This window comes from Sapajus apella, unplaced genomic scaffold, assembly GCF_009761245.1.
Source record: "Sapajus apella isolate SASKATOON/1434 unplaced genomic scaffold, GSC_monkey_1.0 scaffold43, whole genome shotgun sequence".
Taxonomy (NCBI): domain Eukaryota; kingdom Metazoa; phylum Chordata; class Mammalia; order Primates; family Cebidae; genus Sapajus; species Sapajus apella.
Window position 1 is genome coordinate 13771836 of NW_022436983.1, and position 23134 is coordinate 13794969.

Consider the following 23134-nt stretch of genomic DNA (forward strand, 5'->3'; position numbering starts at 1 on the left):
AGGCATGAGCCACCGTGCCTGGCCAACAAACACATTTCTTTTACCACCAACATCAATGTCTATTTTGCCAACAAAACAATGAGGGGCCCAAGTAAATGATCTCAATGGTCCTCCACCCTCCAGCTGAGATACTTTTTTTTTTTTTTTGACAGGTCTGGCATTCAGCGGGGCTGGAATGCAGTGGTACAATCTGAGCTCACTGCAGCTTTTGCCTCCTGGGCTCAAGCCGTCCTCCCACCTCAGCCTCCCAAGTAGCTGGGACTACAGGCTTGTGTCACCATGCCCAGTTAATTTTTGCATTTTTGGTAGAGACAGGGTTTCATCAAGTTGCCGAGGTTGTTCTCAAACTCCTGGGCTCAAGCAATCCTCCTGCCTCAGCCTCCCAAAGTGTTGAGATTACAGGTGTGAGCCACTGCACCCAGCAGCTGAGGTACTTTTTAATTCTGGGCTGGGGTAAAGAGAAGTTGGACAGAAAATGGGTGAAAATAAAAAAGGTCTCAGTCTTACTGCAGCTTGTTCATGCCTCCTACCTCAGGATGCCACAGTGGCTGCCCTAGCCCTGCCCTTTCAGCCTCATTCCTTCCCTCAGTGAAGGAGAGAAAAAGTGGTTTAACAAACTGAGGGCTGTCAGCCCTTGGTGTTTGGACCTCTGAGATCTCACACTGACCTACCCAGTAGCTTCCTCCCTGAGAAATGTGTGTTCACGGCTACCTTCTACAGTGTCCCTAAGGGAGAGTGTGAAGCACATGCAGGCACCATCTGACACGCCACACCTGCTGAGTCCAAACCATGGGAGGCTCCTCTCCTAGACCCTGCATCCTGAAAGCCAGGCACCTGACAGCCTGCCAGCAGGCTGCGGGGACACACCCAGGGGGAGGAGCTGCAGTCGTGTCTGAGGCACCAGCCCAGGCTGGCCAGAGCTCCTGTTTCCGCTGCTCTGCCACCTGCCCAGGGTACCAGCATGGCCCAGAAACATCCCGCCTGCACCCTGAAGCCCGAGTGTGTCCAGCAGCTGCTGGTTTGCTCCCAGGAGGCCAAGAAGTCAGCCTACTGCCCCTACAGTCACTTTCCCGTGGGGGCCGCCCTGCTCACCCAGGACGGGAGGATCTTCCAAGGTAAAGGCGGGCACCCCAGGGTCCCCAGCCCAGCAGCCTGAGTGGGGGGTCAGAGGAGGATGTGCAGGATGGGGTGCAGGTGTACAGGCAGTGGCAGGAGTACAGCTCTGTCCCTTCTTCCCCCAGCCTCCACTGGACCGCTCCACCCTGCAAACCGCCCCAGACCACACTCAAATATGGCTTAAATCCAGGGGCTTTCAATGTTTGCTGGACTGGGATGAGGAAGGAAGTTAGAAGGAGGCAGGAAGGGGAGGCCATAAATCAAGAACATCAACAGTCTTGGGGTGCTGGCGGGGAGAGGGTTAATGCTTTACCAGCCTGGGAAATGCCTGGCACCTTACTGAGGCTTCTACCACACTACCTCCATGCCTCCCACCCCCTGACCTAGGAACGTGCTCATTTTTTTTCTTTTCTTTTTTTTTTAATAGAGACGGGGTTTCACTATGTTGGTCAGGCTGATCTTGAACTCCTGACCTTGTGATCCGCCCGCCTCAGTCTCCCAAAGAGCTGGGATTATAGGCGTGAGCCACCGCGCCCGGCTTGAACATGATCATTTTTAAATGAAAACTACCGAGGCCAGAGAGGTGACATGACTTGCCCAAGGTGACACAGGGCATGGTGGTGAAACCCTGGACTGGAGTTTCCCCAAAGCCCTGCTCTCTCCTTCCACCCGCTGTGCTCAGTGCTGGCCTGGTGATGCGTTTGTCGGGGGTGGTCCTTGTGGAATCTTGGAGGAGAGAAGCCGGATGGGGTTTCCTAGTCTAGCAATGAGCAGTGCCCTGCAGGGCCTGGGCGGGTAGGGAAACTGAGCCCACCTGAGTCTGCTCTAATCTGTTCCTAAACTCTTTTCTTTGGTTCATTGCTTGTGTAGAAAAGTTCACGTGAACTTGTTTTAAACTCATTTTTGCTAAGTTTAGAAGCACTCTCCTTGGGGCAGTGGGGGACAGGGTGTGGAGGTGCCCCTTGGTGTTATTCCTTGTCTGTTGGGTGTGACTTGCCTGGGTCTTAAAACGCCTTTGAGCAGGAGAAGCAGCCTTGATTGAGTGCTAACAGCCTGCGAAAGGAAGGTGACTAATGCTATCCATTTAACCCCTGCAACCCTGAAAGGCAGAGAAGGAAACAGGTTCAAAAAGGTTCAGTGCTCTAAATCACAGAGCCGGCGCTGGAACCCAGAGTTCCCGACACCAAAAGCCGTTGCTCTGTGAAGAGTGAAGGATCTCTGAGTACCATGCTGAAATTCAGACCCGTTTTGGTGGCTGAGATGAATATTAAACATTAACCACCACCACAAAGAACAAACATTAATTAACCACCTCTGCAAACACTGTTGCAACTCGCAACGTTACAGAATCTTGAATGTGGACAGAATCTTGAATGTGGAATCCGCCCTTGATTCTTTCAAACACCTTCATGTACTTTCTAGACGGCACAGAAAGGGCCCTCCTACAATCCCCCGGCACCCACACTGACCCCTCCCGTGGTGCTTGTCACATGGTGTCATCGCCGTCCACTTACATATCTGCCTCTCCCTTGGGACTTTGTGCTGTAGAGGGCAGGGGCTGTGTCTTGAATCTTTGTACCATTGACTTTCTCCTGCTGTGACCTAGCACCTGCCTGGCCCAGAACAGGCACTCGATAACTGCTGAGTGACTGATTGGATGAATGAATGAGATGAGAACGTTTGGAGAAGCAGAATGAAGAGGGATGGCGGGGCAGGTGGTGGTGACGGGGCTCAGCATGCTGGGCCACAGCATTTCCTGGCCTGTGGGGCCAGCGTGGCTGCCTTCCACCCATGCTTTCCAGCACTGGGACTGGTGTTCTGCTTGGACCAGCAGGAGGTCAGACAGCCTCATCATGCCTCCACAGCCAGGGGACCCCCAAGCCAGAATGCTCTGATCCTTTCTTGTCTTAAAATCCACAATATGTTCTCATTGTTCAACACCCACTTGAGTGAGAACATGTGGCGTTTGGTTTGCTGTTCTTGTGAAAGTTTGCTGAGAATGATGGTTTCCAGCTTCATCAACGTCCCTGCAAAGGACATGAACTCATCCTTTCTTATGGCTGCATAGTATTCCATGGTCTATATGTGCCACATTTTCTTTATCAGAAATACTAATGTAGATGACAAGGGGCTGGATGCAGCAAACCACCATGGCACGTTAGTATAATTATGTAACAAACCTGCACGATCTGCACATGTACCCCAGAACTTAAAGTATAATAAAAATAAAATAAAATAAATGAATAAATGGTAAGATAAAGGAGGATAAAACTAATAACAAACAAACGAAAAAGACCCACAATAAAGGAGGCACACTTTCACTCACAAGTGACACCTGGGAACTCCTTCCAGCAAAGTTGACGCCTTTGTCACCATCATACTGATCATTCAATAGATATTTGCTGAACATCAACTCTGCCAGATAAGGTGCCAGGTGCTAGGGATATCACAGTGAGCAGGGATGACACAGTCTCTGTCCCCATGGTGGGTCCCTCATATTGCACAGGTGATGAGTGGAGGTACGAGCCGCATCCAATGGCTGTGGACAGAATGAATGGAGGAGGTGAGCAGGACTGTGGCCCATTTGCATTGCAGGGAAAGACCTGGTGTCACCAGAGAAAGGGTTGCGTGGTGGGGATTTAGGGAGTGGAGGCTCCAGAGGCAGAGGTTCCCGGATTGGAAAGCTGGTGTTTACCAGCTGTGTGACCCTGGGTAGGACCATTCACCTTTCTGAGTGTCAGCTCACATAGTCATTCATTCATTCATTCATTCATTCGTTCATTCATTTTGAGATGGAGTCTCGCTCTGTCACTCAGGCTGGAGTGCAGTGGCACGATCTTGGCTCACTGCAACCTCTGTGTCCTGGGTTCAAGTGATTCTCCTGCCTCAGACTCCCAAGTAGCTGGGATTACAGGCACCCGCTACATTCCCAGCTAATTTTTGTATTTTTAGTAGAGACAGGGTTTCATCATGTTGGCTGATCTGGTCTTGTACTCCGAGGTGATCCACCCGCCTCGGCCTCCCAAAGTGCTGGGATTATAGGTGTGAGCCGCTGTGCCCAGCCAACTCACACATTTTAAGCCAGGGATCATAACACCTGCCTTTCAGGGTTACTGTGAACAGAACCGGATTCAGCTGGAATGCCTGGCACGGCATAGCAGGCAGCATCCGCTCCGATTGATTGGTGCCTGTGCTGAATATGTTGAATTTCACCCCTGGTTGTGCGGCTTTAAATGAGCAAATGCCTATAAAATGTTCAGCGCATTTTCTGCCTCATAATGAGAATGTCACAAATGGTAGCCGCTTCTGCTACCACTATTAATGCTATCATTATTCTTATTATCTGGAGGCAGATTGTGGAGGGCTTTTGGAGGCCAGGGACACTAAGACTTGACGAGGGAGGAAGTAGGGAGCCAAGGAATGCTATTAAGAAGAAGAGTAACATAAAAGTGGTGTGTGATGACAATTAGTGTGACAGGTGCTCTGGAAGGGCGGGGGCAGAGGAATAGTGTCGGGGGACAGTATCTGCTCTGCCCACTGACCTCTCCGCAGTGTCAGCCCATTTCCCGGGCTAGCATTGGGCCTGGTAAGGTTTGTTGAACACATGAATGAAAGGCTTGGACTATGACTGGGGCAGGTAGACTGAAGAGGAAGGAATGATCTGGGAGATACTGTGTGGGACAATGGATCGGGCCTGGCACGGGCAGTATTAGAAATAAAGGAAAAGCCTGGGTGTGGTGACTCACGCCAGTAATCCCAATGCTTTGAGAAGACGGGGCTGGAGGATCACTTGAGTCCAGGAGTTCGAGACCAGCCTGGACAACACGGCGAGACTCCATGTCTACAAAAGTACAAAAATGAGCTGGATGTGGTGGTGTGCACCTGTGGTCCCAGATACGTGGGAAGCTGAGGTGGGGGGATCACTTGAGCCCCAGGAGTTTGAGGCTGCAGTTAGCTGGAATCACACCACTGTACATCAGGTGGACGACAGAATGAGACCCTGTCTCAAAAAGTAAAAAATAAAATAAGAAATTAAGGAAAGGCATATGGCTTTAGGATTTCCAGCCAGGTGGCCCAGGGGAATGATGACGCACTGACTGAGGTGAGATGCTGAAGGCATCGCTGGACCGTGCTGGAGATGTGTCAGGCAGGGACCAGCAGCGACATTCAAAGCCCCAATGGAGTAAGCTCACTAAGGGCTTCGTATAGGCGACCTCTTGTAATCTCACAGCCACTCATGATGGGAAATGATGAGTTTCACATGTGTTAGTCACAGCACTTCCTATGGTAAACGTCAGAAAGCAACCAGAGCCAGAACCAGAACCAGAACCAGCAAGCATAGAGCTTGCCTCAGAGCAGCTGGACCCAGAACGCAAACATCGCCATGCCCTTCTTTATCCTTCTAGGTGCTGGTCTCTTTCTCTTGTCCTGCAGGTAGACATTTTCCGGGCATCAGGGAACATGAGTGCAAGCAGTCTCTGCTTTCCATTCTTTTGCTTGTTTGTTTTAGAGGCAGGGCCTCTCTCTGCCTCCTGGGCTGGAGTGCTGCGGCACAAGCCTAGCTCACTGCAGTCTCAAACTCCTGAGTTCAAGCGATCCTCCTGTCTTAGCCTGCCAAGTAACTGGGACTACAAGTGTGTACCACCATGCCCAGCTAATTTTTTTTAACATAGAGATGAGGTCTTGCACGTTGCCCAGGTTGGTCTCCAACTCCTAGCCTCAAATGATCCTCCCACCTTGGCCTCCAAAAGCGCTGGGATTACAGGCATGAGCCACTACACCTGGCCTGTTTATCATTCTTGCCTCAAACCAGAGAGGACAGGACTCTTCCCCACCAACTCTACATGGAAAAAATCCAAATAAGAAGTCCAATTGGCCCATCTCCAATTACAGGCACATCCACAGGCTAATCACTGTTGTCATGTGATTGGCCGGCTAACCCAAACTATCCCCTCGGTGGGGAGTGGGTGGGTGTGTTGCCACAAGAAGGGGTGGGGAGAGCTGAGCAGACCAAACTAACAGCCAAAATTCACTCACAATTTATCAAAGCCTGGGGATATCTGAGGCTCAGTTTTGTCTGATTCTAAACGTCCTGCTTTTTCTGCCACCCTTGCTGCAGGGTGGGGTTGGGGAAGGGAGTAGAGAGACTTGTGGTGAGAAGGAAGGGGGACACATGGAAGGTGTTTATGAGAATCCCTGGATCTCTTTACCGAAGTAGGAAGGGAGGCCAGGTGCAGAATAGGGGGTGGATGCAGTAAGTTGGGGCTTGGAGCAGGGGGCGTCTGGACACCCAGAGGAAGCCTGGTGTGGCATCATGCGGTGAAGCAGAGCTGATCAGGAGGCAGAAACGGCACAGCTGGGTTTAGACACTGTGAGTTGACAGCTTACAGCAGGACAGGTCTGCCCAGGCTGTTACTTTCTCCAGCTAAACACAAGATCAGCCCAGTGAATGCTTCCCCACTCCCCCAGGGCAGCTGGCATCCGATCCAATTCAAAAGCAGGCCTGGCTGCAAAGACAGCCTTGCTGTCACGACTTCATAATAATCATCATTTTCTCTCTGTTACTCCCTACCCTGGCCAAGACCTTGTGCCTCTCACAGATGGGCCACTCAGGATGGTGATTAACAACTACAGCAGTTAGGTTCTCATGATGCACCTCCGGCTGGTGACATTCGTGACTGCTTGTGGGAGAGCCGAGGGGGAGGTACAGAAAGAGGAGCTCACTGGTGATGAAAGAGCTGCTAAGGGAAAAGGAAGTGAGGACACAAAGTGGAGAGTGAGATGGCACTGAAGGAGGATTGAGAAAGCAAAGAAAATGGGCTGGGCACCATGGCTCACACCTGTAATCCCCGCACTTTGGGAGGCCGAGGCGGGTGGATCACCTGAGGTCAGGAGTTCAAGACCAGCCTGGCCAACATGGTGAATCCCCGTCTCTACTAAAAATACAAAAAATTATCCAGGCTTGGTGGCAGTCACCTGTAATTCCAACTGCTCAGGAGGCTGAGGCAGGAGAATTGCTTAAACCCAGGAGGCAGATGTTGCAGTGAGCTAAGATTGTGCCATCGCACTCCAGCATGAGTAACAAGAGTGAAACTCTGTCTCAAAAAAAAAAAAAAAAAAAGTGGCTCATTACAAAGGTTAGCTTTACCACAGTCCCTCGACTCTATAGCTGAGTTCAAATATAATTCATACCTGAAATGGTGCATTTGCAGTGGGAGGAAGTTAGGAACATGGAGAGAGTGTCGTATTTCTTCAAGTATATGGACAGGACATTCCTCATGTGATTCTTAAATGTGGTTCTAGACCTGTAGCCTCAGCAACTCCTGGGAACTTGCTAAAATTTCAAATTGTTGAGCTCCAACCCAGCCCAGACCTATTGCATCAGAAACTCCAGGAGAGGGGCTGAGGAGTGTGTTTTAAGACGCCCTCTACTCAGGAGGCTAAGGCAGGAGGATTGCTTGAGTCCAGGAGTTCAAATTCCAGCTGGGCAACATAACAAGGTTCTGTCTATAAAAAGTATATAAATAAATAAATTGTAAAAGAGAAGCCCTCCAGAGAAATACTGCTTCAATCTTGTTAAGATCGCTCAGAAAACAGAGTGGGTGCGGTGCTCTCTGGCGTCACTCTTTTCTCTGAGTGGCCTGGGCCCAAATTGCCTCATTGTGAGTTGCTTTCCTGTTGATGTCCCTTTTTTTTTTTTTTTTTTTTTTTGAAATAGGGTCTCATTCTGTTGCCCAGGCTGGAGTGCAGTGGCACAATCTCAGCTCACTGCAGCCTCGACCTCCTCAGCTCAAGCAGTCTTCCCACCTTAGCCTCCCAAGTAGCTGGGACCACAGGCATGCACCATCATGCCTAGCTAATTTTTAAAATTTTTTGCAGAGATAGGGTTTTGACATATTGCCCAGGATAGTATCAGGCTCATGGAATCAGCCTCCAAAAGTACTGGGATTACAGGCATAAGCTACCACACCCAGTCTTGCTGATGTCTTCATCACATCTGACCCCAGCCCTGCCTTAAGCACCAAACCCCCTCAAAATATGGCCTTCTTTCCTGCAAGGCTGTAGAGAATAAGAGGAGCCCACTGTATCTCACGGGCCAGGATGCATGCTTTGGCCTCCTGCCACTAGCCTCCACTTTTACCTTCTGTAAAACGGTGTTATAATAGTATCTACCTTACCCAACAGTTAAAAGGATCAACTGACATTATGCGGCTGACGTGCTCCACAGAGTGCCTGGCGGATGTGTGCCCAGTAAAATAAAGCAGCTAGTAGGCTGGGCTCGATGGCTCACGCCTGTTATCTCAGCCCTTAGGGAGGCCAAGGCAGATGGATCATGAGGGGACAGAATCCACCTCTGTCGGGAGTTCGAGACCAGCCTGGGTCAAATTGGTGAAACCTCATCTTTTTTTTTTTTTTTTTTAGATGGAGTCTCATTCTGTCACCCAGGCTGGAGTACAATGGCGCAATCTCAGCTCTCTGCATCCTCCACCTCCTGGGTTCAAGCAATTCTCCTGCCTCAGCCTCCTGAGTAGCTGGGATTACAGGCATATGCCACCACACCCGGCTAATTTTTGTATTTTTAGTAGAGATGGGGTTTCACCATATTGGTCAGCCTGGTCTCAAACTCCTGACCTCGTGATCTGCCCACCTCGGCCTCCCAAAGTTCTGGGATTACAGGTGTGAGCTACCATACCTGGTGTGAAGCCCTGTCTCTGCTAAAAATACAAAAATTAGCCAGGTGTGGTGGCACGCACCTGTAGTCCCAGCTACTCAGGAGACTGAGGCAGAAGAATTGCTTGAATCCAGGAGGTAGAGGTTGCAGTGAGCCAAGATCGCACCACTGCACTCCAGCCTGGGCAACAGAGCAAGACTCCATCTCAAAAAAAAAAAAAAAAAAGCAATTAGTAATACTGGCACTAGCATTATTTGGTCCAATCTTATCATTCTGGATTTCTAACTCAGGACCATCCCAGTCTCCCTCATGTGTGTTTTGAAGTAAGCAAAGGCAACAGCAGAAACAGAATTGATTTGTCTGGTCAGATGATAGCCTATTTTCTGGGCTTAGAGAGCAAAACAAAATCACCCAGCATTTTAGGACATGGTATATGGGCAAAGGCTTCCTTCCTTTGTGTTAGTTGTCTTTTTTTTTTTTTTAAGCAAGAAAATTCAAAGAAATGACTTGAATTTGTTAGAGGCTCCAAATAGAGTTATTCCTCTGCATCTTAGACATCTAGCACTGAAGTGGAAAACTCCACTCTTTCAATAATGGTTAGCCATCTCAGTCAGCTCAGCTCATGCCATGGTTTGAATGTTTGCCCCTCCAAAATGCATAAGCGTACTTTGGAGGGCTTCTCTTTTCAAATGTATGTGTTTATATATATTTTTAGAGACAGGGTCTTGCTATGTTTAATTGCCAGTGCAACAGTGTTGGGAGGTAGGGCCAATAGGTGTTTAGGTCACAAGGGCTCTGCCCTCGTGATGGATCCAGGCCGCTGTAAAAAGGGCTTTCAGAGTGGATTCTCACTCTTTCACTCTCCTGCCATGTGAGGAATCGTGTTTCTCCCTCCCGAGGATGCAGTGTTCAAGGCGGCAACTTGGAAGCAGAGACTGGGCCCTCACTAGACAGAAACCTGCCAGCAACTTGACCTTGGACTTCCAAGCCTTCAGAACTATGACAAATAAATTTCTGTTCTTTACAAAAGACAAAACGAACTAAAACAGGCTGCTATGACAAAATATCATAGACTAATGCTTTAAACAGCAGACATTTATTTCTCACAGTTCTGGAGGCTGGGAAGTCCAAGATTCAGTTCTTGGTGAGGGCCCTCTTCCTGACTTGGTCACTCTGCCTTCACATGATGGAGAGAGAGAGTTCAAGAGTCTCTTCCTAGCCATGTGCGGTGGTTCATGCCTGTAATCCCAGCACTTAGGGAGGCTGAGGTAGGCGGATCACAAGGTCAGGAGTTTGAGACCAGTCTGGCCAACATAGTGAAACCCTGTCTCTACCAAAAATGTAAAAACTTAGCTGGGTGTGATGGCACGCACCTATAATCCCAGCTACTCAGGAGGCTGAGGCAGGAAAATTGCTGGAACTCGGGAGGCGGAGGTTGCAGTGAGCAGAGACAGCACACTACACTCCAGCCTGGGTAACAGAGCAAGACTCTATCTAAAAAAAAAAAGTGTCTTCCTCTTCTTATAATAGCTAATCCCATTATGGGGGCTGCCCCCTCACAACCTCATCTAAACCTGGTTCTCTTCCAAATGCCACACCTCCTAATAGTATCGCTTTGAGGGTTAGGGCTTTAACAGCAGAATTTTAGGGAGACACAAACATTCAGTCCAGAGGAGAAACTGAGAGCCCCCTGGCTTCCCTGTTTCAGGCCCAGGACGTACCACGACGCATGACATAGACAAAGTTTCTGCCCTCAGAAAGTCTGTGATATGATGGGAGGAATTAGACGATAAAGACATTTATTTCAAGAGAGTGTTAAGTGCCATGAAGAAAATTAAAGCAGGAGAAATGGAGAGGGTTGGAGGCAGTGATGGGAGGAAGCCATTTTAGATGGGTAATCGGAGAAAGTGTCTCTGAGGAGGTGACATTTGAGCAGAGGCCTGAGTAGGGTGAACATGTGCACAAAAGGGAAAGAGAGTTCCAGGCAATGGGAACAGCCAGTGCAAAGGCCCTGTGGCAGGAGCATACTTGGTGCCTTGGAGGAGCAGCTGAAGGATAACAGGTCTGGAGAATAAAAGGAGATGAGGGCCAAGAGGTAGCACCAGATCATATATGACCTTGACACCAGATCACGTATGACCTTGTAGTCCTAGAAAGGATTTCAAAGTGCCTGAAGGACAGGGACAGGAACACTGTCACACCTTGTCTAGAAGGTGCAGAGGGTCACAGAGCCCAACCGCCACCAAAGCCTTGATTTGTATGCAGTTAACAACACAGCAGCTAACAACTGCTGAGGATCGTCTCTGCGCCAGGCTTTGTGTTAGGTGCTTTACAGGAGCGATCTCCATTCATTCTCACAGGAGGACTATGAGGGAGACTTTGTCATTAGCATTTTACAAATGAAGCCACTGAACCTCAAAGAGGTTCAGTCCCTTTTCCCAATGTTCAGAGCCAGTAGGGCAAAGAGGCCCAGGGCAGAATGAAACCCAATGGAAGCTCTCTCTCCAGGCGCTGTTTGAGTAGTGGGGTGTGTGAGTGTGCCCCCTGCCACAGCAATCTTTCTCTCTCATTAACTGGCCTGAAATGTTTTACACACAATAAAGGAAGATTTCTCTCTATGAGGCCTTTCTGAACTTTCAGCGCAGACACATGTGACTGAGAGACTGGGTCTTCTGCAAGTGTGGAAATGTGCTTTAACAGCCCGTCAGCAAAACCCAACGTCTGCATACATCATGTTTGATGGGAAAAGTGTCAGACCTTAGTCAGGGGTGGGGCAGGGAAGCTGGAAGGGCAGGGCTGAGAGGGTGGCTAGACTGGGAGTGAGGCTGGCAGGACCGGAATCTGGGAGAGAGGAAGAAACCAAGCATAGGGGTGTCAGTGAAGGTGGGGGGGTGAGCAGATATGGCAGGTGAGAATGGTGTTTAAAGAAAGTCATTTTCAGGGGCTGGGTGCCATGGCTCACACCTGTAATCCCAGCATTTTCGGAGACCGAGGTGGGCAGATCACTTTAGGCCAGGAGTTCGAAACCATCCTGGCCAACATGATGAAACCCCGCCTTCACTAAAAATTTAAAAATTAGCCACACGTGGTGATGCACATCTGTAATTCCAGCTGCTAGGGAGGCTGAGAAGAGAATCACTTGAACCTAGGAAGCAGAGATTACAGTGAGCTGAGATCGTGCCACTAAGCTCCAGCCTGGGCGACAGAGAAAGACTCTGTCTCAAAAAAAAAAAAAAGAAAAGAGCCTGTAATCCCAGGACTTTGGGAGCCCAAGGTGGGTGGATCACGAGATCAAGAGATCGAGACCATCCTGGCCAACATGGCAAAACCCTGTCTCTTCTAAAAATACAAAAAATTAGTTGGGCATGGTGATGTGCGCCTGTAATTCCAGCTACTCAGGAGGCTGAGGCAGGAGAATCACTTGAACCTGGGAGGCAGAGGTTGCAGTGAGCCAAGATCACACCACTGCCCTCCAGCCTGGGTGACAGAGCGAGACTCTGTCTCAAGAAGAAAAGAAAAAGAAAGTCATTTCAGGGGAGGATCAAGAATGACACAGAGCAAGACTCTGTCTCAAGAAGAAAAGAAAAAATAAAAGAAAAGAAAGTCATTTCAGGGGAGGATCAGGAACCTGGATGGGGAGATAGGGTGGGGAGAAAGAGGCATTCATTCATTTATTCATTCAACTTTTATTGACTCAGCAGAGAGACTGAGCAATAAGGGGCTAGTTATCTCAATTATAATAACTAACATTTAAATATCAACAAAAGCTCTCAGGGTTGCAACTTCCTGATTGTTCCCTATCCCATATCCCAACTGTATTAACTGATCTCTGTACAGTTGCAAATGATAAAAATACACATGCAGTATTTTAGACAAAAGGAGGATGCATTGGTTCCTATAACTAAACTGTGGGAAGAGCTGGAGTGTAGCCAGATCTCAAGGGCAACTGGCACCGGCCAGACTCTTTTCTTTCCATCTCTCATCTCTCATCCATCCTTCTGAGTGTCCATTTCAGCCTCTCTCATTGGTCTCTTCCATAATGAATGGAAACATGGCAGCCCACACTCAGTGTCTTAGAGAGAAACTGAAGTTCCCACACAGAGATGAACTCTGATTGGCCAGTTTGAGTCAGGTGCTCATCTTTAAGCCCATAGCAAGGTCATAGGAGACAAGATGGCAGCTCCCATTTGAACTTCATGTTGGGCAATAAGGTAAGGGTTATTCTTCAGGGGAAAAAAAAGTAAGAGGTGCTAAGTTGTCAAAACAGTAGATGTTCACTATAGTCTACCCTTTGGTGCTCAGTATACACGCCTGCTCTTCGTCCCCAAAGCAGAATTCCAAACCAGCCCCCACCTTACACCATCTCATGCACCACTGTGACCTCACCCACCCTCACCCCAGCAAGGGACCTGCAGCTGTAGCACCCAGAGCTGTCTAATGACATCCATCAACTCTGGACATGAATGCCTGTGATCCTGAGAACAATTACCTAAATGACTAATCACTCCTAACATGCCAATGTAAATAATGAAGGGACAATGAAATATGTGAGGAAAAATATATAAGAAGACAATGACCAAATAATTTCCAAATTTGATAAACACTGAACAAAATACTGCATAATCACAATGAAGACTTAGACTTAGAAGAGGAAGGGGAGGCTGGGCACCGTGGCTCACGTCTATAATCTCAGCACCTTGAGAGGCCAAGAGTTTGAGACTGGCCTGGGCAATATGGCGAAACCCCATCTCTACAAAAAATACAAAACAATTAGCCGGGTGTGGTGGTGTGTGCCTGTGGTCCCTACTACTCAGAAGGTTAGGATGAGAGCCCAGGAGTTTGAGGTTACAGTGAGCTATGATCGGGCCACTGCACACCAGCCTGGGCAACACAGTGAGATGATGTCAAAAAGAAAGGAAAGGAGGGGAGGGGAGGGCAGGGGAGGGGAGGGGAGGGGAGAAGTTGATAAATAAGTTGATAAATAAGAAGTTGAATAAATAAGAATGTAGTGACTCAAACAAGATAGTCACTTATTTCTCTTACCTAACAGACCAGAGGTGGACTGAGTCCACAGCATAGACAATGCGTTTCTCTGTCCTGCAAGGTTGTCCTGGAGACCAGATTCCTTCTGTCTAGATGTCCCACCATCCCAAGTTGTGTCCTCATCTGCATGTTCAAACTGACACATATCATCATCACACCCACATCATGGGGTTTTATAGGCCAAACTTGTGGCTTCTTTGGCGATCCAGTTCTGTCAAAAACTTAGAAACATCCTGATCGATTTGCTTCCAATCATTTCCATACAGAAGTGCCACACCCAAAGAGCCCTTCTGGACACGGTCCTCAAGTCTGCCAACTCTCTCATTTTCCTAACTGGCTTCCATGCCTGGCCCATCCCTGCTGCCCCATCTTAATGCTGGCTATTGTGGTGCCTGAAACAACAGGCTGGGTGGGCAGATGGCATATCGCTTCTTTGCCATAGAGCTGATTCCCATTGCCAGGGAGAGAAATTTTAGTGGTGGGTACCACGGCCTGCCTTCCCGGTTATCACAGGTGGAGCTTTACCAAATAACAGACTAGTAGAAGTCACCGTCTGGCCATCTTGATTGGTCTGTGTTTTCTCCTTCATGTTGCTCAACCGCTAAGCCAATGTCACATACTTTAGATTTTTTTTTTTGTTCAAGTTGCATCTCACTTTCACACAAATGTCTGTATTAGGTATGGGTTACACTACTATAACAAACAGATTCCAAGATGCAGTGACACAAACATGATGGAATTCTGTTTTTCTCTCACACAACAATTCAGAGTTGGCCGTGGGCCCCAGGCAGACAGGCAACTCTGCTCCATGAGTTGACCAGGTTTCCAAATTCCTTCTCTCTCCTTGCTGCTCCTCCATTCCCATGGCCACGCAGTAAAGGTGTTCCACCCCATCACCTCCACCTTCCAGCCTGTGGAAGGGGAAAAAAACAGAAGCAACAGGCAAGCAACCTCCTTACCAAAGGTAAGATCCAGGAATTTCCCACATCACTTTGGGCCACATCCCATTGGCCAGAACTACTTCACGTGGCCACACTCTGCTGCAAGGAACTCTGGGAATTACAGTCTCTAGCTGAGTGGCCATGCTGGAATGGGGGGCGCTTGTAGTACTTAAAGGAAGAGATGTAGGAAATGAATACTGGGGCATAATTCACATCTCTGCTGCAGGGAGAAAGGCAATTTACAAACAGTGATACAAAGACCATATACCACATCTTGCCGGTCAGGGGAAAGCTCAGGTCCCGTGGCGATTTGTTGGGGGGCTCACGTCCCTGAAGATGAACTCTTTCTTAGCCAGTCTGGTTATGTCAACATCTTGTCTCCTGGGAGCAGCCCTGGCTCACTGTCCCCCAGGAACAACCCTGAGAGAGCCACTAGGAGGGACTTCCTTACTGAGAGCTGGGCCATCTTAGGAGCCCACATCCCATCGGAGGCCTGAAGATTGCCTTAAATCTTGTGCAATCACAGACAACTTGCACAAAGCTCGGGGAGTTTTTTTGTTTGTTAGTTGATTTCGTTGTTAGTTGGTTTGCACAGTTTGTCTTGCAACACCACTGACATAGAATCCTGGCTGAACTCTGACAGCCAGTACCTAGCCCCCAAAATTTTGTCCAGGCTCACACTTGGAATCAGGATCTGTCTTGGTCCGTTGAGGCTGCTATAACAGAATACCGTAGACTGGGTAGCTTATAAATAACAGAAGTGCATTGCTCACAGTTCTGGAGACCGGAAAGCCCAAGGTCAAGGCACTGGCAGATCCAGCGAGGGCTGCTTTCTCGTAGACAGTGACTCCTTGCTATGTCCTCATGGGGCAGAAGGGGCAAGGCCATTCTCTGGTTGTATGAGGGCGTGACTCCCACTCCTAGGCTTAGTCCCCTTCATTCCATTCTCAGTATCTAATCATGCCTCCAAAGACCCCACTTCCTGATACCATCACCTTGGGGGCCAGGATTTCAATGTATGAATTTGATGGGAACTCATTCATACCATGGGGCTCTTAGATCTCTTAGATGCAGGTGTGGAGGCTCTACTTTGCTTTGGTAAACCTCAGCCTCTCCCCTGGCCTTGACCTCTGCAGGGGTGATGGGGCTGCCTGATCTGCCTGTTGTGCTGCCCTGCTCCCAGGCTGTGCTTCATCCTGGAGGCACTGGGTAAATTAAGACAGTGCAAGGTTCTTAGGAAGGGCCACTACCATGGGCCGAAGGGTCTACCGATGCCCCAGGTCAATTGTCCTTTCCTTCTCCCCACCTCGTTTGGAGTAACCAGTTCCTTCCTGCTCTGGAATGGGGCAAGCCTCTTACTCAACACACGTGCAGGAAGTGGCTCTGCCGGACATACCCCTGGACTCTCCTCTCTTCTCAGGGTGCAACATAGAAAACGCCTGCTACCCCCTGGGCATCTGTGCTGAACGGACCGCGATCCAGAAGGCCATCTCAGAAGGGTACAAGGATTTCAGGGCAATTGCTATCGCCAGGTGAGTGGGAAAGCCAGGTTGCAACAATATTCATTCATCTCTTCAGCCAACATCCCCCTTACACATATTTTTCATTCATTCCTTCATCTGACATGTTTATTGTGGACTTCCTATGTGCCAGGCACTGTATAAGGCCTTGGGCTGAGTGCTGAGGATAAGGAGATAAATAAGGAAATGGACTCTGCCCTCAGAGAGCCTGCAGGGTAGGTAAATAAGCAAGACAACTCTCATCCAAGGGCCGGTATGCCCTGTTCCAGCAACAGAAAATCATACAGATTCCACTCCTAAAAGATATAACAGAAAGGCAGCATTAAGAGGCAGCACGCATAAAGCAGGAGGGACCTAAAAATTACCTGCTATGCCACCAACCCCATTTTATAGCTGATGAAATTGAGGCCCAGAGAAGTTGAACAACTTTCCTGGGAGTTAGTGGCAAAGCTGGGACAAAACCCAGGTTCCAGAGTCTCACTGCAGGGCTCATTGCCCTGCGTCATGCTGTGCCAGGAGATGGAACCCTTTTCCCTGCTTCCCTCAAGCTGATGCTAGGATCCTGAATGAACCACTCAGCACTGCTCACTCCTTCATTTGGCGACACTCACCTCGCGGCGCAAGAACCGGGATACAAAGACAGCCAGGTAAACCCTAACTATGGTTCAAACTAATCAGCATCCAGCCCAGGTTCTGGCTGAACAAGAGACCCAATCAATGCTCCTATGAGTCCCAAACAGAAATATCCTAGTTGGCATGAGCTTACTCTCCAAGGGAGCATGTTGAATTCTTATTGGCTCTGGCCCCAGACTCAGGAGGGTTTCAGGATTCAAGCATGTAAATGAGCCCTTTTTCTAATTTGGACTCCATTAATTTAATGACTTAGTGGTGAATTGCTCCTGTCTGCACCTTTGCATTGTGTATGACAGTTTTCTTAACAAGTTAATGAGGAAAATGACATGGGAAATGTTTATCCCACCTAGAAGGAGGCTGCATGCCTGTTGGTCTTTAGGGACATCTGGGTGCACAGGTCACATTCTACGAGGGAATTGTCTCTTCACTCATAGTGGAGTTAATTCCTGTGGCATAGCTACAGCACCTTTCTAGCTAAAATGCAACCAGCAGAAATGCAGGAGTTTAGTGCAAGGCCAGTGGGGACTGCACAGAACCAAGCCCACGTGCCTTTTCTAAGATCCTAAACTTTGCCTCAGTCTGGCCCGGAGGTGACCCAGCTTATTCAAGGTTTGTTTCTGAGTGAGTGAAGCCCCAGGGGCACTTAAGGAGACGGACTCCAGTACCCAAGAGCCTTCCCTGTGACCGAGCTGTGTCCTGGCTTCCTTTCCGTTTCCAGAGGAATAAATGATGCTGTGCTGAGAACATTTTGTGCAGATAGGCCAAGATCACGATGTGAATTGCACTTTATGAAACGAAAAGGAGGGAAATAACTCAATTTCAAAGCTGATCCAAGAAAATAATGATATTCTAGGGAAAAAGAGGCCAAAGTCAACCAAAGGATAATGATGCCTTGCTCTGTTTAGAATTTTCCAAATGAGAGGCTTTTTCTCTTGGTCATTATCTACCTTTAAACACAGCTAAGCGTCACTAGCAGTGATTAGCAAGTGTCCTTATTTACACAAAACCCGCCATTTTCCCAGCACCCAACTGCTGTACTCTGGGTATGCAGCCTGTATCAGCTTCCCTGAGCCAGAAATGTACTCATGATCGCGCTAATGATTTGTTAAATTGAGAGCATTTGTGGATTTAGGGGATGAATGCGAAGTGCCAACTCGCTTGTTAATATCGGATGAGTCTGAACAACCTCAGAGAGAACCCCTCTGAGATCTCTAACAAGGGTGACCACACTCAGGAAAGGTGTAGGTGAGTATGTCTTATTGCTCACAGAGAGTTAAGCTTGCCCCACTGGGGTCCCAGCTGTAGTGATCAGAGTCTAGGTTTCCAGCTCGTTTAGTCTGATAAACACCGTCTCAGTGTGTGACCAAGGTGAGCACAAACCACAGAAAACTGTAAATAGCCAGCAAGAGGCAGGACAAAGTGAAGGGCAGGGGAGAGGGAGAAAGGGGGAAGCATGAAGAAACATCCTGATGTAGCCAGCAGGTGCTCACTCTTGAGTGCTCTCTCTTGGCAGGAACGTTGAATAACAGAAGCCCAGGCTTCAAGCTCAGTGAAACCGGTTTCCAAATTCAGCCACATTGTCGACCTTGGGCATGTTGCTTAGACCCCAAGCCTGGCTTCTTATCTGTGAAATGGAGGACACTGGTCTGCTATGGGGGTCTCATGAAACAATTTCTGTAAAATTCCTGACACAGAGTGTGTAATAAATTCAAACCAATATATCGTTTTTTTAGCTTTTTGTTCTGTTCTGTTTTGTTTTGTTTGAGAGTAAGTCTTGCTGGTGCTGCTCAGGCTGGAGTGCAGCGGCAAGATCTCAGCTCACCGCAGCCTCCGCCTCCCAGGTTCAAGCGATTCTCTTGCATCAGCCTCCCAAGTAGCTGAGACTACAGGTGCCGGCCACCATGCCTGGCTAATTTTTTGAATTTTTAGTGGAGACAGGGTTTCACTGTGTTGGCCAAGCTGGTCTCAAACTCCTGGCCTCAAGTGATCCATCCACCTCAGCCTCCCAAAGTGCTGGGATTATAGGTGTGAGCCAGCCCACCCAGTCTCAAGCTATTATATTGTTTTAAAGTTATCATTATTTCTTCTGCCGCAAAACTACCAAAGGCAGAGTGCGTAGATTTGGGGTTCAAATCTTGGTTCTGCCACTTACTAGCTCCATGGCCTTGGGCAAGTCACTTCACCTTTCATGATCTCCAGCATGCAGGTGATAAGAATGCCTACATACCCCTGTCCCTTACAGGGTCGTTCGGGGATTAAATGAACGAATACTCTTAAGCACAGAGACTGGCACACAGAACCACCATGTACATGTCAGCCGTGACTGTTAATGGGCTGTCTACATCCTCAGTGCTAGGCTGCCTGGAAACACCATCCTGTGACTTCCGCTGTTGAAGCCTACACCAAATCTGCCTTCCCAGCGGAATGCATGCTTTCCCACCTTGGAATCCCTGATGCAGGTCACCTTGTCCAGGGAGCTAGCCATTGGGCAATGGGCCACACATGCCACAAGATTCAGAAAGGAAGCGGTGAGCTCAGCAGAGGTCAGATCATACAGGGCCTTACAGGCCGTGGAAGGAAGGCTGAATTTCATTCAGAACAGCTCTCCCATGGCCCTAACCATGCCTTTGTTACAGCATTTACGTGAAATTTTATCTTCCCCTCCAGAGGGTAAGCTCCAGGGATTGTCCGATTGGTCTCTGTGGCTCCTTTCCCATGCCTGCCTGGCATAGAGAAGGGCTTCGGTCGACATGTGTGGAATGAAGTGAAAAATAACCCCCAAAGAGCGTAGGAGAGGCCCCGGCTGCATCAGCTGTCACTAAGTAATTGCAAGGGTTCACTGGCGTCCTGGGCAGGAGTCCCCACCCTCTCAGGTGCCCATGGGTTTTTCTTCTGAAGCTGGAAGCATGCTGAGAGAGGACCCCATCTTTCCATGGAACAGAACTTTTCATTGACTGGACTCCCACATATAGAAGGTAGTTATGGCGAGGATTAAGGAAAATTGCACCACGGCTGTTTTTTTTTTTTTTTTTTTTAAGATGGGGTTTCACCATTTTGGTCAGGCTCGTCTTAAACTCCCGACCTCAGGTGATCCGCCCACCTTGGCCTCCAAAGTGCTTGGATTACAGGCGTGAGCCACTGCGTCCGGCCGTGGCTGTTTTATTCTAATCATATTGTCTATCTCTAGCTTCACATGACGCCTTGGCTGGTTGGTTGGTTGGTTGATCAATTGCCTAGCTCCCCTCACTAGTCTGTAAACTCCTAAGCATAGCGAATTTCATCTGTTTTGTTCACTGCTGCACTCCTAGCACCAATGACAGTGCCCTGCACATAGTAGGTGCTCAGTAAATATTTGTTGGTTGAAATGAGACGATGCATATAAAATGCTTTGCAGAATGCCTGACACATTTTAGGCACACATTATTTTAACAATTGTTGGGCTGGCATGATGGCTCACACCTGTAATCCCAGCACTTTGGGAGGCTAAGGCGGGCAGATCACGTGGTCAGGAGATCAAGACCAGCCTGACCAAAGTGGTGAAACCCCGTCTCTACTAAAATAACAAAAATTAGCCGGGCATTGTGGCATGCGCCTGTAGTCCCAGCTATTCAGGAGGCTGAGGCAGGAGAATTGCTTGAACTCAGGAAGCCAAGGTTGCAGTGAGCCAAGATCGCACCACTGCACTCCAGCCTGGGCGACAGAGTGAGACTCTGCCTCAATTTAAAAAAAAATTTGTTGTTAAGATACAATAAGATGAATTATGAAATAGTACATAAAGCACATAGCATATAATAAAACTGTATATGATAAAGTACCAAAATTATGACAGAGCTTACATATGTAAGGAAATATATCTCCAGCAATTAGTACAGGCAGTAACAATATGTACATAACATTCTAAAGTTTACAAAGTCTTCCACACACCTTATCTCATTTTATCTTCTAGCATTCTTACAAAGCAGATGACATATCATCCGCAATTTACAAAAAATAAATGAGCCTTAGATGAGTTAAAATGACTTAGTCAAAGTCACACACAGTAAAAGGAAGAGCCAACTAAGAACCAAAATTTAAATCCTGTGTTCTGCCAGGCATGGTGGCTCGTGTCTATAATCCCAGTACTTTGGGAGGCCAAGGTACAAAGATCTCTTGAGCGCAGGAGTTCGAGACCAGCCTGGGCAATATAGTGAGACCCTATTTCTACAACAAATCAAAAAATGAGCCGAGTGTGGTGGTGCATGCCTGTAGTCCCAGCTACTCAGGAGGCTGAGGTAGGAGGATCCCCTGAGGCCAGGAGGCAGAGGCTGCGGTGAGCCATGATTGTGCCACTACACTCCAGCCTAGACAACAGAGCAAGACCCTGTCTCAAATAAATAAATATTCTGCATTCTTTCAGAGATATTACAAAGCTATGGGTCCAGAAAAGCAAGGCAGATGGTGGCTGCTGGCTTTACCTGTGGTGCTCCAACAGGCTTGGAATTTTCCATCATCGAAGCCACCTGTTTTAGGGCCCTTCCCTTTCCTGCTCAGAGCTAGAGGTCTGCTTGCAGGAGCCTAAACTCTCACAGGCCATCCCTGGCTGGTGAACTTCTCTTCTCCAGGCTTTCTCCAGTGCAAGGAGCCGTTTTTCTCTCTGAGTCACACCCACTTTATTCTTTCATGCCTCAGGGTCTTTGCACATACTGTTCTTTGTTTGTTTGTTGTTGTTGTTGTCATTTTGTGAGACAGGGTCTCACTCTGTCACCCAGGCTGGAGTGCAGTGGCACAATCTTGGTTCACTGCAACCTCCACCTCCCAGGCTCAAGTGATCCTCCCACCTCAGCCTCCCGAGTAGCTGGTACTACAGGCCCACACCACCACACCCAGCTAATTTTTTGTATTTTTAGTAGAGACGGGGTTTCGCCATGTTGGCCAGGCTGGTCTCGAACTCCTGACCTCAGGTGGCCCACCAGCCTTGGCCTTCCAAACTGCTGGAATTACAAGTGTGAGCCACTGCGCCTGGCTGCACATACTATTTATTTCCTTTGCCTGCAACACAGAGAAACCCAGAGCTTCAGAATAGCATCTCTGCCTCTTCATCACACTGAACCTATCTCCTCACCCTTAAAGTGGCCATTCTGACATTTAGGCTGCTCTGAGAATTACACAAATTAATGAATATTGAGTGCCTGGTACAGAGCCTGGCATACAGTAGGCACTCACTAAATGGTGGCTTATGAACTCTACACTTCCTCCAAGGACCAGGACACATGCCTCCTCCTCTATAAAATTTTCCTTCTCAGTCCACAGGCAGGGATTACCTCCCTCATACTGTGTGTTCCTGCTGCATTTTTTTTTTTTTTTGAGACGTTTCATTCTTGTTGCCCAGGCTGGAGTGCAATGGCGCAGTCTTGGCTCACTGAAACCTCCACCTCTCAGGTTCAAGCTATTCTCCTGCCTCAGTCTCCTGAGTAGCTGGAAACTATAGGCACGTGCCACCACACCCAGCTAATTTTTGTATTTGGAGTAGAGATGGCGTTTTACCATGTTAGCCAGGCTGGTCGCAACTCCTGACCTCAGGTGATCCACCCATTTCAGCCTCCCAAAGTGCTGGGATTATAGGTTGGAGCCACCACGCCCAGCTGCATTTTGTTTAAAATGATAACTCAGCTGGTTTTTTACATCACCCATTGGCCTGAAGAATCTCCTGAAGACCAGAGACAGAATCTCTTCCACCTTTGTGTTCCCAGGATGTGGGTGACGGTAGGTGCTCACTAAACGTTTATGGACGGCAGTAACGGGAAGTCCTGCCCATGGCCCTGCCTTGTGGCAGTGTGGAAAGCCACCACGTGGCCTTCTCAGTCGTTAGGACACAGTGTGTCTGTGAATCAGGAACAGCCTGATGGGGTAGGACTCAAATCAGGAACAATTGGGACTCGGGGCCTGAATATTAGCAATTGTCCTCAGGCCTTGGGAGAGACTAATTTGAGTTTGATTCTTTGCTTCCCTAGTGACATGAAAGATGATTTTATCTCTCCATGTGGAGCCTGCAGGCAAGTCATGAGAGAGGTAAGCAGCTTCTCTTGCTTTCTGGAATGCAAACCACTTCCTGTCGCAGGCTATGGGAGCCAAGCAGCGGGCGTGGCAGGTGTGGAGATGCAGCTACTGTCCTGTTTGCTGGGTTGGCTGACTTCTAAGGCCCCCCCCTACACTTGCATGAGTCACTAGAA

The 23134-nt window shown here is 48.5% G+C and overlaps 1 protein-coding gene across 2 annotated transcripts in view; it reads left to right on the forward strand.

The window, feature by feature from the left end:
* The first annotated feature begins 791 nt into the window (after positions 1–791).
* CDA (cytidine deaminase) overlaps positions 792–23134 on the forward strand; it is a 28091-nt gene continuing 5748 nt past the window's right edge. Inside the window, exons 1-3 of one of the 2 annotated variants that reach the window (XM_032300675.1) lie at positions 792–1115; positions 16193–16304; positions 22916–22973. In XM_032300675.1, the coding sequence (XP_032156566.1) occupies positions 962–1115; positions 16193–16304; positions 22916–22973 (324 nt within the window). In that variant the 5' untranslated portion in view covers positions 792–961. The remainder of the gene's footprint in view (positions 1116–16192; positions 16305–22915; positions 22974–23134) is intronic. The other variant, XM_032300677.1, reaches the window with a different exon arrangement.